At 39.0% G+C, this 15,697-nt stretch overlaps 1 protein-coding gene across 2 annotated transcripts in view; it reads left to right on the plus strand.

Moving 5' to 3' along the window:
• The window catches only part of TYW5 (tRNA-yW synthesizing protein 5), a 14,357-nt gene extending 2,328 nt beyond the window's left edge, over window positions 1-12,029 (plus strand). For both annotated transcript variants that reach the window (XM_042446737.1, XM_042446738.1), the window contains exons 3-8: window positions 1,669-1,738; window positions 2,861-2,905; window positions 4,380-4,517; window positions 5,282-5,369; window positions 8,181-8,297; window positions 11,754-12,029. In XM_042446737.1, coding sequence (XP_042302671.1) covers window positions 1,669-1,738; window positions 2,861-2,905; window positions 4,380-4,517; window positions 5,282-5,369; window positions 8,181-8,297; window positions 11,754-12,010 — 715 coding nt within the window. In that variant the 3' untranslated portion in view covers window positions 12,011-12,029. The remainder of the gene's footprint in view (window positions 1-1,668; window positions 1,739-2,860; window positions 2,906-4,379; window positions 4,518-5,281; window positions 5,370-8,180; window positions 8,298-11,753) is intronic.
• Window positions 12,030-15,697: the final 3,668 nt, after the last annotated feature.

Genomic DNA, 15,697 nt, shown 5'->3' on the forward strand with positions numbered 1-15,697 from the left:
GTTGTCCCCTTTTTTGTGACTGCTATTCTGTGAACTCTTATCACTTTACTACAGCCATACTTCACTTTACTACAGACCTACATACTCTGTGTGACCTATCAGGCCAGAAGCAGCTACTGGCTATGTGCAGCAATTCACAGGGAGATCAATAAAGCAATAAACTGTATTAGGGCTGTGACCTGACCTTACGTTGTGTAAATGGAATGCACCCCATGGCCATTTAATAGCAGGCACATGGGCAACGTCTAGCCGTGGTTTCACAGTTGAGAGAACAGAACAAATATCATTCCCCCAGGTGGGTGATGTTTGTTCTTCTGGTTGTAGAAGTACAGCAGGACACTGCCTGGGCACCTTCCACCAGCTGTTAAGTGATTGTAAGGTCCATTCCAGCAGTAGGAAGCTACCTTCTACATGGGAAGGCGGTTGCACAAGGAGGTATGCAATATCTCCTTTCACCACATTCCAAAGAATGTCATATAGTGGCATAACATGCCAGTATATTAAAGCCTTTGGGCCTCATTGATTCATCTCAAAATGCTAATAGATATGGTTAATCTTTTAAGCCTATTCTAATTTGTTTACTGTAATGAATATTTTTAGTCTATTTAAATTATCTTTATTAATTTAAATTGTTTGCATTGGTTTTACTTGTCTGCTGTACTGTGATCTTTTGGCAGGATAGAAATGTTTTAATAAATAAATGACCCATTCCACGTTACACTAGCATATGTCACCAATAGGAGTCTGTCAATTAATTCCAGTTGTCTATTACTTTCTGTGCTGTGAATTCCTTTTGCAGATTTTTTTTTTGGGGGGGGGGGTAATTGTTGGAACTATTTTTGAAAACCTAATTGTCCCATTCCTGCTTCCTGTCTCTTGATACACAGACGTACTGTATTTGTTTTGCTGTGACTGTGAATAATTATGCCTTCATTACCAGTGTACCAAATAGGATGTCATCACCAAAAATGAGTTAACACAATTGTCTATTCTCATTTGTCTGTGAAATTCCAAAGCTGTTTTCTGCTTCTTTCCTTACAACTCAGTTAGTGATCCATTCAAACATGACCAGGGACATATAGTACTTTTCCTAACAATTCAGATGGATCTGTGTCAAAAAAATGTGAAAGCACTGATTTTGTATATCACAAGTATAAATGGAAACAGGAAAGGGATTGTGCTGGGACACTTCTAATTTGTTCCATTGAAATGAATAGGACTAGCAGCCAAATTCTAAGCAAATGCCTTGTAATTAAGCCCCACTGGGTTAATTGTGACATACTTTCTTGCCGATGTTAATAAATTACCACTACCAACAAAAAAGAAATATAAAAAGCTTGATACTGTGTAAAACAATATATAGGGAGAGAGTTTTACACAGTATCAGGATTTTCATATTTCTTTTATCTTGGTAGTGGTGATTTGTTAATATTGGTAAGAAAGTATGCCACATTGAAACCATTGCGGTTTAATTCAAACATATATAGACAACAAATATGTGGATTTTAAGCATGTTTATTTGGAAGTAAATTTATGTTTAAAGGTGCTGCCTTAATCTTTTGGCAGTAACTATTGGTGTGGTGTCCCTTAGCTATTAAAAGTCCTATTTGATGTAAATGTCTTGATAAAGATATTTTATATATATATATATATATATTAAAATTTCAGAACATTGCCTTTTGATGTATTTGTAAGGAGAGCAGCTGAAGCCAAACATACAGAGTATTTTATTTCAGAGGTAGGTGAATAATTTAGTACCTATGACTGTAATTACAGTATAATAATAATACATATACAACTAGGCATGAACATTACTCAGACAAGCCATTTTATTCCCTGTTACCATATATGGATGCTTGAGCTGGACAGTTAAGAAAGCGGATAGGAAGAAAATCAATTCAAAATTTGGTGTTGTAGAAGAGTGCTGAGAACACCATGGACAGCCAAAAAGACAAACAAATGGGTCCTAGAACAGATCAAACCAGAAATTTCTCTGAAAGCCAAGTTGACAAAACTGAGACTGCAGTACTTTGGACACATCATGAGAAGGCATGACTCCCTAAAAAAATAATAATGCTAGGAAAGATAGAGGGAAGCAGAATGAGAGGAAGGTCACATGCTAGATGGATGGACTCTATAAAAGAGGCCATGGGTATGAATTTGCAGAAACTGAGCAAGGCAGTAGAGGACAAGGAGTCTTGGAAATATCTCAACTACAGGGTCCCCATGGCTCAAGATCAACTCAAGGGTGATTAACAACAAAAACAACTAATTACATTGAAAATTTATTGTTGGTGAATGAGGGGATGTATAAATTCATTTGGGGGGAAAAACACATATTCTGCAAAATACCATAAATGAGAGATAACACACTGGAAGAGCGCCAAGTTGAAGAAATTTGGATGAATAAATTAGTTTATTTAATCTTTTCTAGAGCTCAACACACCTAGTATATGGTACTTCCTAAGTTCCTTTTTTTTTGGCCAATCTTTGAGATACATGGCAAAGGTCGGAAAGATTGCGAGGGGTGGGGGCAGAATTATCAGCAGAGCTGACTAGATTTTATTCTGTTTTCCTGTGCAACTTAGTTTTTGCATTTGCAATCTGACCTCAGGTGTCAGGATTGAGCATGCTTTAAATCTAATTGAATAAAAAAACCCATCTATAATTTATTTCTTAGTTATCCTTATGCTAATTCATATTTTAATTAATTCTCATTCTTCTGAATGACTAAAGATATACTAGCAAATCAGATGGAATTTGACAAGTTCTTTTGTTCCTTTTCTGCCATCACTTTATTTCATTAGTAAAATGATTGTCTGTTTTTTTGCAATGACTTCTTTGCATGTTTGTTTTTAAGGACGAAAAATATTATTTGCGATCACTGGGAGAAGACCCACGAAAGGTGTGTAACATAATAGCTCATCTTTAACACTGTCAGGCTGTTACTTTGTTGTCCTGAATATGCCTGACCTTAGTTTAGTCCTTTGTCCCTGGTTTTGAAAAACGTAAGGTTAACTGGAAGAGAACAAGGCAACCTGAATTAGTTAGAAGGGAAACATTAACTGGGTCAGTTAAAGAGGGGATGCTTTCTCTTCCATTCAATTTTTAAAACAAACTCAAGTCCTTTCTGTTCCATTTATGAGTTCATTTGCAAATCTGTTTTAAAGAATGGAGCTGAATGAAATTTCTATACATGTACATCAACCAAATTCAAAACTATAGTTATTCCCAGCATTAAGAGCACCATATTTTACTTATCCTTCTATTACAAAGCTGTTAAACATAAGGGCCTTGTCAGAAATAAATATGTGGCCACTTAAATTCAGCATCACCACAAACTGAATTGAATATGTGAGGACTTCTAAGAATTAAGCACACAAAATACATTGGATGGATGAATTTGGCAGTTTCACTTTCTCCCACATTCAGATTTTTTCTTCCAAAAATCTCAGGTTATTTCCATACTGAAAAGAAATTTGTGATGTGGGAAAGTTCTTTCTTTCTTTTTAAAAAATCATACATCACTAATTTTCATTCTTGACTCATAGAGTCATAGGCTTGAAAATATATAAGCCATGTTAGCAAAAGGCTCCACAGTTAACGGAGCTAATGAATTGCCTTCTCTTTCTAAATGGGCTTGAACAATGTTACTCTGACCCTGGGGTGAGCAACAGTTTTCTCTGGGGAATGCATGGAATGCCAAAAATTCATGATGATGATGGAGGTGGAAGGATAGCCATTTCTAGTTTAGAAATATATGTTTTATGTCACATGTGTGTATAGGGGGGAGGGGTAAAGTTTCAACTTATTGAAAAAAGTAAATTGAATCTCTTGTATCTTTCCAAGAGAGTTGATCCACTTTTCTTCAAGTCCAGAAAAAGGCCAGTCTGGGAATTTTTAGAGGAGTCAAGGGCTAGAAAAAACAGACTTGGAGAGGCCATGTGCATCCCCAGAGTTGCAGACCTCTCCCCCAGACTCTAAGTACACACACATACACACACCTGAGCTATTCCTACCATATGCATGCCTTTCTTGCCATGTCAATAAACAACATCCTGGGTGCTACAGGCGTTGGAAGTGAATGTGGAGTTCGGTGTCTATAAAGACACAAAATAAATGCAATATAATCACATTTGTAAACTTTGAATCTTCTAGTGATGTATTTCAAGCAGCTTGTATGTCTGCCTTGACAATTTTATCATTAGTATCCTAAATGTCTTTTTGGGAGCACATACCCCTTCATGGAAAGTTTAGGGTTGTGCACTTGTGTAGAAAAGAAATATGGGCTCAAGTGTACATAATACGATTCTTAGCTATCCCTAAGGAATGAGGCTTTGTCTGTTCAGGATCCCGACTATGATGTCTTTTTGTTTCAGGATATTGCAGATCTTCGAAAACAGTTTCCCCTGCTGGCAAGTGATATTCAGATCCCAGAATACTTTGAAAAGGAGCAGCTCTTCTCCACTGTTTTTCGTATAAGCTCAGCAGGATTACAGCTCTGGACACATTATGATGTAAGAAATATACAGTCGGCCCTTCTTATACACGGATTTTTTATACATGGATTCAAGCATACACGGTTTGAAAATGTTCCAAAAAAGTATAAATTTATCTTGATGTTCCATTTTTTATTAGGGACACCATTTTGCTATGTCATTATATTTAATGGGAATTGAGCATACACGGATTTTGTTATACACGGGAGATCTTGGAACCAAACCCCAGCGTATAACAAGGGTCCACTGTACCTTTAAACTGGGACGGGGAGCCTTTTGCCATCGAGGCGTTTTTGATTACTGCTCCCACGATCCCTTACCATTGATTAGTATGCCCCTGCATATCATGTGCTGGAGAAAATAATGTGAAGGATGCAGCTGTATTCATTTTTTGCCTGTGGACTTGACATAAGTTGCTAGTTGGCAACCATGTAAGCAAACCATTGGGCTGCCTACACCTTTGGTCTCACCCAGAGTGAAGCCTCTTATGTTAACTTTCCACCCAACTATATTCACCCAAACCTATTTGCAAGGAGAGCATATCAGTCTATTATTTTAATGGCCAAGTATTGCAAGGACAGTTGCTTGCAAGTTAGAACCCTTGTTGAAACAGGTTTATGGTGACATAAACCAAGCTTAATGAACCCTCAGGTGATTTGCACAATAAACACAAAAGACTATTACCATTTCTTTTGCACAAAATACTTAGCAGGGCTGAAGTGATACTGAAATACATCTCTTGCATCTGTTAAGTAACATTGCACATTTTATTTTATTGGTAGGTAATGGATAACTTCTTAATTCAGGTGACAGGGAAGAAGCGGGTGGTACTATACAGTCCTCGTGATGTACCATATTTGTATTTGTCAGGTATGTAAATGCTATATTATCATAATATGAAAAAGGCCATGCTTTGTTCTGCTGGCTGGGGTGTTCCTGAAGTTCTGGTCTGAAAAAGTAATGGCTGGAATCCTGTTGGAGATATGTGTAAGCACTGTAGTTAATGTGCTGCGCATTGAATTGCCTCCTGACTGCCTCAGTTACCAGTTACTAGGAAGCAGTCACTGTGAATGTCAGGGGATGTATTTCCAATTGATTAGAAGCAGCTGACTGACATTCTCACCCTTTCCTGTAAGTGATCTCCAGTGCATTTGGGTCCTGTTGCAACTCCCCCTTGCGCCAGGAATCACTTGCATAAGGGATAGGTGGGGCTGTCAGCCAGTTGCATCCTGAGTGATAGGGGAACATTGATCACAGTGGCTGCTTCCAAGTAAGTGGAGTCTGGGGGACTTTCATAGTCCCAGGGCAGCTCCTAAACTAGGGATCATGAGTAGAAAACATCCAAGAATGTGTAACTCTAGGTTACACATTAATAATTACCCAACAGGATTCTGGACATTATTTCCAAGTAATGCATTTTTTTTTCCAGGAGAGAGCAGGTTACTGCTGAAGAAGAGCTGTTGGGTCAGACCAAATGTCTCTCCAGTCCAGTATCCTATTTCCCTTCCTGGCCAACTCAAAGCATCTGGGAATTCCACCCGCACAATATAGAAGCAATTGAATTCTTCTCTTTCTAATTCCTAGCAGTTGGTACTCAACATTGCCTCATAAACCTGGAAACTGCATATTAGCATTTTATCTAATAGCCAGTGAAAGAACTTTCCTGTGTGAATTTGTCTAAGTCTCTTTTAAAACCACCTAAGTTAGTGGCAATTATTTCTTCCTGTGGAAGCAAATTTCTTAAAATTAATTATGCATTGTTGTACAGTCATCCCTCTGCAACCAGATTGTGTTCCTGGTCTTGTTTTTGCAGACGAAAATTTAACTTCTCCACCTTCTGCCTCAATTATGTAGTCTATTTGATTTCTGTATTGGACATCAGGTGAGGTCGATGCATACAATCATAGAATAATGGAGTTGGTAGAGCCCAGAAAGACCATCAGTTCAAGTCCCTGCCATGAAGGAATGCACAAAGCACCCACAAAAAATGGCCATCCAGTCTTAATTTAAAAATCTCCCAAAAGGGGGAATTTATCATTCTCCAAGGCAATATAGACCATTGTCCAACAGCTCTTATCACCAGTATGTGCTTCCTAATGTTTAGGTGACATCTCTTTAGTTTTTTTAAGAATATTTATGATGAGCAAACTGTTATTCTCCTGCTTTATTTCTTGATAAAAAGCCAAATTTTTGTAGTTTTTCATTCTGCTCATTTCCTACGTTTGCATTCCAGTTGCCTGTGATTAACGAGAAGTCCTATTTTGGCATGTTACCAATTTCGCCCTAAGCTCCAGCACAGAATCTTTTTTCTTCTTCCTATGGAGTTGGAGCTTATACAGTACTTGGATTATACTTATACTGAAGTCTTATTGATACTATTTGATTAGACTTTGCTACATCTCTCCTGACATTTAATGCCACACTGTTTCTTCTTAGTTCATTTCCTAAAACACTGTCCCATTCCTGTCCACTTTGGCTCACTCACCCCAAGTATTGCAAGGTTGATACATTCAATTTTTGTTTTACTATGCTTAGTTTCTTCTAATTCACCCTTCTCACATTCCTTGATCTATGTGCTGTGCAGCTTCAGAGTTCCCTTTCGCCTCTGAACAAGTCCATAGCTGAATGTCCTTTCAGCTTGAGTCCATTTGCACCAGTAGCTACAGAGCTACTCGCAACTGTCCTCTGTAATTCCCCAGTAACTCATTGAGTGCCTTCCAACCTGGAAGTGTCATTTTCTGGCACAATCTCTTGTTTCATCTTGGATTGTTTCATCATAGGATATTCATGGCAAAAGACATTCAAAAGAGGTTTACTGTCCCTCCTTCTGCACAGTACTAACAAGTGGTAGCTATGGCACCACTGATAGTTGAGATATCTTGCAGAGTGTCACCCTCCACTGTTGCTGCTACCCAAGCAAAAACTTGTCTGACATAGGAGACTGCAGCACTAGCACTACTCCTGTACCACAGCATTGCCTCTTCACTTGAAGGAACACATAGTAATACGACTTTGTAAAGGTAGTGCCATGTGGTGTTAATACACCTGATAATACTATGTGTAATAAAGCCTTTAACCATTTTACCCAGAATTGATGATAAAGAGTCTGTAGTTTGTTTTAAAAATCACCCATGACTATTATTATAAAGTGCAGTAGTCTTCTTTCTGACCAAACCTTTTTGGATATCATCTCCATTATTTAAAAATAGGAAATGAGACAAACTGAGTGTTTTCCTATTCAGATAATTAGCAAGAGCAGATAACTCACCAACAATATTCAGTTTGCTAGAAATCAGTGCCATCCAGACAGCTGTTCTGTATGGTACTGTTTGAATTGTATATGAGACAGCCAACTTTTTATTAAATAATAAGCCAGATCTACAAATAAACTTTATGGAAATTATTGACCTTAGTATATGAAACCCAACACTGTCTGTAACACTTTTGCTATTGCACAGAAAAAATACATAGTCATTATGATCAACTTTCACTTTAATTGCACAGCTGAATTTGGTTCAGTAATATTTGATAACTTCTGATTTGATAGATAAGACCCACAGAAAAATGGTATGGGTTTTAACAAACCAGATCTGTAGTTATAGAGCAATCTCCACCTCCAGAATCTTGATGCATCAGCCTGGGGAGTAATATTGCCTAATAGAAACAGTGATATTTTTTCAGGCACAAAATCTGAAGTTCTAGATGTGGACAAGCCAGACTTGAAGAAATATCCTCTCTTTGTCAAGGCCAAACGTTATGAATGTCAGCTGAAAGCAGGAGATGTATTGTTCATTCCAGGTAAGAGGACACATAAATGCCTTTAGTCCCCCCCCTCTAACCTTTTTGATTACCATTTAGTGGCTATATATGTGTAAATGAAACTTTTATATCATCTCCCTTGATCCATCTCTCACTTCGAAACAGTCACTGAGGGTAACTAATTGGTTGTGACCTGGAATACTTGGGCTAAACAAAGGCGGGGTACAGACCGCCGCCGCCAGTAGGTCCGCGGGGGAGCCGGAGCCTTCAGACGGCCCGACTCCTGCGCGGACCGAAAAAAGAAGCTCCAAAATGGAGCTTCTTTTTTCGTCGCGTTTGCGACGTAGCGAGGCGCCAGGGGCGCGCTCGCTACGTCAGCAGCGGCGCGACGCGTACGGACGCTAAGCGTCCGATACGCAAAGATGGCGCCGGCCATGTAGAAGGGCCGGCGCCATCTTGTACGGACGGAGTCCGTACTAGGCCATGGGGCGTCTAAAAGAGACGCCTCTTTTTTAAAATGGGACGTCCTCCGGACGTCCCAAATGGCGGTGCAGAAAGCACCTGAGTGTCTGAAAATATGGGGAAAGTCAAATCTTCCATTTTAGTTTTAAATTCAGTGAAACATGACTATACCACTAACTGTATAAATACAATTTATGATTTGGTTAAATGCCTTGTTAAAAAAGCCTGATGTGTGACTCTCAAAATGCCACCCCAAGCTGTTACAAGAGAAGATGAAGCTTTTGAATCTACCCAAGTGAACATTTGTGCCATACATACCTAAAACCCTTGCATAAAAAGTATGACTTCTGTGTGAGGACCTTATTAAAAATCTGTTTTGGAAATAAATCCTGAGCCCTACTTATGTGAAAGGACTAAACAAGAAGATAACAACTTGAGGCTTTTGTGAGCATTGTTGGACTGCAACCCCCTTCATCCATCCACCATTGGCAGTGGTGACTAGGGCTGATGGGTGTTGCAATGCAATATCTGGTGGAACACAAGTTGCTCTAGATATTACTGTTTCAGTGACTGGATGTCTGAATTCGTAGGGCATACTCCATCTTTTACCTCCACAGTGTAATAAACCACCATTACCAGAGCATTACTGAAATAATTTGGCAACTTTCTGGACAGACATACCAGTAGAAATAATTCAGTTGTGTAACAGTTTATTTGTAGCCTTGTAGAGAGCCAGCGTAGTGTAGTGGTTTGAGCACTGGATTATGACTCTTAGACAAGGGTTCAGATTCTCCACTAGAGCATAAAATCCAATGGGTGTTCTGGGGCAAGTCACACTCTGTTGCAGAGGATGGCAATGGCAAACCTCCTTTGAAAGAACTTGCCAAGAAACACTGCAATAGATTTGCTCGCCATAAGTAAAAAATTACTTGGAGGCATACCTACCATATTGGTATTTCCAGTTAGCCCTCACAGTGACTTAATTCTGTCCCAGAAAGAATCTATTATTATTATAAAAGCCATCATAATCCTTTTTGTCATTCAATACCGGAAATTGGAAACTTCCTGTGCATTATAGCTTGTCTTTGTTGGCTCAAAGATTTGTAGCTCTCATAATGAAAATGTTCTTTTGCTTGGTATTGGTGAATAACTTAGCCTTTGTCTACATAACACTATATCACAAACACAAGGTAGTCCATCAAACAGGATGTGCAGTCGTCTTGGCTTGCAGTGATGCAGTTGTAGTCTTCATAGCTAGCAGTTATATTATCTTCCCTTTGTTATGCCATTTTAACATGCTATTGATGCATTCATTTTACATTACACAGCATCTCTCTGCTGTTTTCTGTTATCTTGTCCCAGCTAACTCTAGCTGTTGTCTGATCTTGTCAAAAGAGTTTGTGTTTGAAATAGTACAGAGGCATGAACTGAAACCCTATGAATTTACCCGTCAGAATATTACATCTTTAACAGGCCATGAATACATTAGAGCTTTTTGTCACAGGATATATTGCAACTTGCTAAGTTAACAGTACTGTAATAATACTTTAAGGAAATGGTTTTCGTTTGCTAGACATTCATATGTCAAGCACTATTAAGTTCTCTTCAGTGTAATGGTTGAGTTCAGCTGTTGCTCAGCAACAGAATTTTCTTGAAAAATAAAAGGCATAGAAATACTGGAATAAAAGTATTGGAAAAAATAAATGCTGGAAAATATGAAGATGGACTGTAAGGTATAAGACTCGTGTCTTGCATCAAACTTCTTGAAGTCAACCACCGCATTGCTTTTGATTAAGCTGAGCCGTTTTGATGAGAAAGTATTAAAAATATACTCGTTGAATTCAGCCTCTAAGAGAAAATGGTTAATGTTGTCATGTCTTTATGTTGTTTTCAACTTATGACAACCCAAAAGTGAATCTATCATGGGGATTTCTAGGGTTAAGAGTAACTTTCCATGGCTGCACAGGGAATTAAACCCGTGTCTCCAGACTCATAGCCCAACATTCAAACTACTAAATTTGCTAGTGCTGATGCTGAAAGTTAAAATGTTGTTTATTTCAACATACAATGTCTGCATTGGATTTTTGTTTTCACAAAAAAAAAAAGTTGCCTTACACCAGCGGTTCTCAACCTATGGGTTGAGACCCCTTTGGGGTCGAACACCCTTTCACAGGGGTCACCTAAAACCATTGGGAAACACATATTTCTGATGGCCTTAGGAGCAACAAAAATAATTTTATGGTTGGGGGTCACCACAACATGAGGAACCGTATTAAAGGGTTGCAGCATTAGGAAGGTTGAGAACCACTGCCTTACACAAACTGTGGCCCAGTATTCACACTCAACAGCATGCGTTGCAGCCCATGAATTAACATACTTTTTTTGCTGCTTAAACTGAACTTCGAAAACAAGATTGGGGAAGAAAGCTGTCAAGCTTTTGGCAAACCTAAATAGCATGGTTTAATGGGGCTGTATTCAGTTTGAGGGTATTCATGTTATTAAAAGACTACTCTGTGTATTACATTATTCATGAAAGTTTGGATAAAGAGTTGCCCAGGGTAGAACCCTGTGAACTAGATGATTTCATGGGGCGGGGAAGATTTTTGCCAGGCCTTCCTAGAACCTTCAAGAACAGTATGGGAGCGAATGCTAGAGGTGGCAGGAAAAGTGAGAATTGGTATAAACAGCCTCCCCCCCTTACTGCAGCCTTTAGTAGATCTAGCTTGGTTTCACAAACACAAAAGGAGTTCTGTCATTCATAGTGGTTTTACCTATGGAAAAATCTTAAGCTCCACAGAAATTAAAGGAACATCCTGGACATTAACATTTTACACAAAATGCTGAAGGCATTCAATCTTTTGGCAAGCAAAAATGTTCTTACAAAACCATTACAATTTGCTGCCCTTAGAAAAATTATTTGGCATTTTAAAGAAATGGTACCACATTGTTTGGACTTGGAACAATATCCAACACTGAGTACAAAGATTTAGCATTTGCAAAACATCTTTCAAGCCCTTTTTCCTTTTCTTACAGCTTTGTGGTTCCATAATGTGATTTCTGAAGAGTTTGGAGTTGGAGTCAATGTTTTCTGGAAACATCTTCCTTCCAATTGCTATGATAAAACAGACACTTATGGAAACAAAGATCTCACAGCTGCCTCAAGAGCTGTACAGATTTTAGATAGGGCACTGAAAACTCTAGAAGAGCTACCTGAAGAATACAGAGACTTCTATGGACGGAGAATGGTTTTACGCATCCAAGAGAAAACGTATAGCAGGAACTATGAATAAAGAGCTCTTTCAATTTTAACAGTTTCTTTTGACTTCAATATAAACATTGCACACCAACACTTCGTAAAAATAAACATATGAGAACCCTTATTGTTAAGCAGTTCATGCTTCACGCATGTGTTCACTGGACTTTGTTGTGAGTTCATACAATAGGAAATATGTTGTTCAGTGCTGAATACACACTGCAGCACTTAAATGGCAATAGAGCTACAGAAAAATACGAGTTTAACACAATAGGTCCTTCTCAGCTCATATGAAAGCTTCTTCCCCACAGGCTATTTTGCTTCCCTAGTGAAACTCTCTTGGAACTCAACAGCAGCTAAAGAATCTTTGCAGCTCCAGCCTCCACCCTGAGAAAATAGTCCAAACACCTTCCAGCCAAGTGGCTCCTATTGATCCATGCCATGTATAATTTCTTTTAAGAACAAGGAAATTTATGAGTAGAAAAGTGATACTGGAAGGAAAAAGTATAGGCTGAGCCTAGTGTGGCAAGACAACTGGGGGAAGGAGGTTGTCACTGAAAGACTGACTTAGGTCCAAAATACACTGCAGAAATAATCCAGTTTGAAACTGCTTTAACTGCCTTGGCTCAGTGCTAGGGAATCCTGGGAATTGTAGTTTGTTGTGGCGCCAGAGTTCCCTCTGACCAAGAAGGCTAAAGGTCTCACAAAACTACAGTTTGCAGAATTCCCTAGCACTGAGCCAGGGCAGTTAAAGCGGTCTCAAACTGGATTATTTCTGTAGTGCGTTTGGGACCTTACTTTCCTAAGACAGAAGTTTTGGGGTTTCTATGTTATAGGAGATGTATAATCACCTTCTGAGTTGGGCTCATGAGGAGTGACAGGATTACAAGTAGCTGTTTCTCATTAATATGTGGACAAAAAGGCACTTTGGACATGTTGGCCTGTTACAGAATGCCAAAATAAAACTGCTTCGGGTCTCTTTGGAGGTATGCTATTTAAATGGGTCCTAAGAGTCTGGAGGTCGTGCCAAAGCCACACTCCATTCCTAGGCACTGGAGTGCAGCTTCCGGATTCTTAGGATGCATGCATCATTTAAATAGCATACCTCCAAAGAGACCTGAAGCAGCTTTATTTTGGCAGTCTGTAACAGGCCGTTAAGAGTTTTAGAGTGTGATGAGCAAGCTACAGTTCAAAAAAAAGACCCTCAGACAGAAGGTGATACTTATTTCTCAGCAGTAACATTGGGAGTTACACAGTACTCTAGCTACCTAGAGCAATTGGTTGATATCATCCAGGGGTGTAGAGTAAGGTTATCTATGCAACACCCATATTACTCCATATAATTTAAATCAGGAAAAGGTAAGCTACAACATGGCCTTGATAATGGGATGGCTGTGGACTAATAAACTGAAGCTGAATCCTGACAACATGGCAGTACTATAGGTAGATTTTTATACAGGGGCTTTCAATTGTTGCTGTTTAAAAAAAAAAAATAGGCTGAATTTGCCCCGACAGTCAATAGAGACTAGCTTTACTAGCTTTTTCCTGCCAGTTGTAGCCACTCATGGAAAAAAAAGAGATCCTCATCTGTGATCTATGCTCCAGTATGTTTTGAACTGCAACTTTTAGGTGTCCCCATGAGCATGGCTCATGGCAAGGGGTTATGGGAGGTTTGGTCAGAAAATATCTGCAGGGCCAAAGGTTTCTCACCCCTGCTGTAATGTTGAGAGGAACTACTGAAAAAGCTGCTGGAGCTTTAGCTCATGCAGAGTTTGGCAAGTAAACTTCTGACTAGTTTAACAAGATGGAGCCTTATACAAAATATTAAGGAATTACATTGATTCCCTTTTTGCAACCAAGTTCAAGATATAGTTGACTACCTCTAAAAGCCTGTACAGTACATCATTAACATCTGCCAGGGAAGATCTTCAGGTGGCAATAATGTAAAATTCAACAGTGAGTCCCTTCTCTGTGCCAACAACCCAACTCTGGAATGCCTTCCCAAGGGAAATGCAACTGGTACCAAACACACTCTTCAGCATCAAATCAATGTTTTTCCTTTTCGCCAGGCAATTTAAAGTTAATAACTGCTGTTGTTGGTTGACTGAATAGCATTTACATCTTACCTTCTAATGTTATTTTATTGCATTTGTCTTTTTATAATGTTGTAAGTGTTGTCCACTGATCGCTTGTGGATAAAGGACCATTTATAAATTTTAAAATAGCAATTAAAATTTGGAGTAGTAGCTCCTCATTCAAAATTGTGAAATGACTTAAATTGTGTATTATACTTAAGAAGGTTTTAGGCATTCAGTATTAATTTATACAGCTGAAAGTGTTCTTATATTTTTCCAATGGGTGTTTTAGTTATACAGTGGTACCTCGGGATACGAATTACCCAGCTTACGAATTTTTCGGGATACGAAAAAATCCCATAGGGATTTATTGTTTCGGCTTACGAAGGTTTTTTCGGGTTACGAAAAAACCCCGGCGCTGTTTTAAATGGAGCCGCGGCAGAGCCGCGGCTTTTTTTTCCATTAGCGCCTATGGCAATTCGGGTTACGAAGGTTTTTCGGGTTACGAAATTAGCCGCGGAACGAATTAATTTCGTAACCCGAGGGAGCACTGTAATAGGCAATTAGGCAATTAACAATTTCCAGAACAGGCCTCAACTGGTTCAAGAGAAGGTGAGCAACGTCCACAGATTTCTCTAACAGAACCTGTATTGTATTTCTAGCAAACTGGCTAGTTTAGAATGAATAGGTTGTCATGCTATTGGTTATTAGATTATTTTTTAATGGGGAAAATAATCCAGTGCCAAATAACATTTTGATGACACTTGATTCAACCTATTCTTTTCAGTGGAGTACTTTAGAATGTAACTTGTCAAGTTCTGTGAGTTTATCCGGTGAGGCATGCAGTACTAATGAATACACTACTGCCAATGGATGAAGGATCTGTGAGAAGAAAACTGGGACTTGTAACACTAGGGAGATTATCCCAACAGCCTTTTGTCAACAGCAGGGGTAGGCAACCTGCGGCCCGCGGGCCAGATGCGGCCCGGCGAGGCCGTGGGACCGGCCCCAGCCTGGTTCTGCCACTGATTGCCACCGGAGCCTTTGGGGGGCAATTGTCTATAGAAGCCTCAGAAACATGTATTTATATTAACATTTTTTTAAAAATCAGCAAATTTTTTCGCATGTCCTCCATTTTTTTTTAAAAAAATGCCTTCCATTTGAAAATTTTGTCCTACATTTGTCCTGGTTTATTTATATATTTAATTTTTATTTTAAAAAAAATTATTTAATTATTTATTTTTTGGCTTCGGCCCCCCCAGTTGTCTGAGGGACAGCAACCCGGCCCCCGGCTCAAAAAGATTGCCTACCCCTGGTCAACAGCAATAGTTTAGAGAAAACAGGATGCTATCACAAGAGTCTAACAACGCACTTCTAATAAATGGAAAACAGGCTTAGTTTTGGTTTAACGGGATAATATCTGAAGGTCTGAACGACAAGTTCTGAACAGAATTTGGTATATTTTCCCTCCAGACAGTAGGCAGATTTAATCTTGCATTATTATGGAAAATAGGTGCTTTAACTAGGAATTCACAAGTTTCGGCAAGGCAGCACTTTCTAAAAATACTGTGATATGCCTAACAGAACAGCTTATGTACCAGCTGGAACAACCGGAAATACACTTTCAATACTGAAGGATTTTTTTTTTC

This window comes from Sceloporus undulatus, chromosome 1 (genome assembly GCF_019175285.1).
Source record: "Sceloporus undulatus isolate JIND9_A2432 ecotype Alabama chromosome 1, SceUnd_v1.1, whole genome shotgun sequence".
NCBI lineage: Eukaryota > Metazoa > Chordata > Lepidosauria > Squamata > Phrynosomatidae > Sceloporus > Sceloporus undulatus.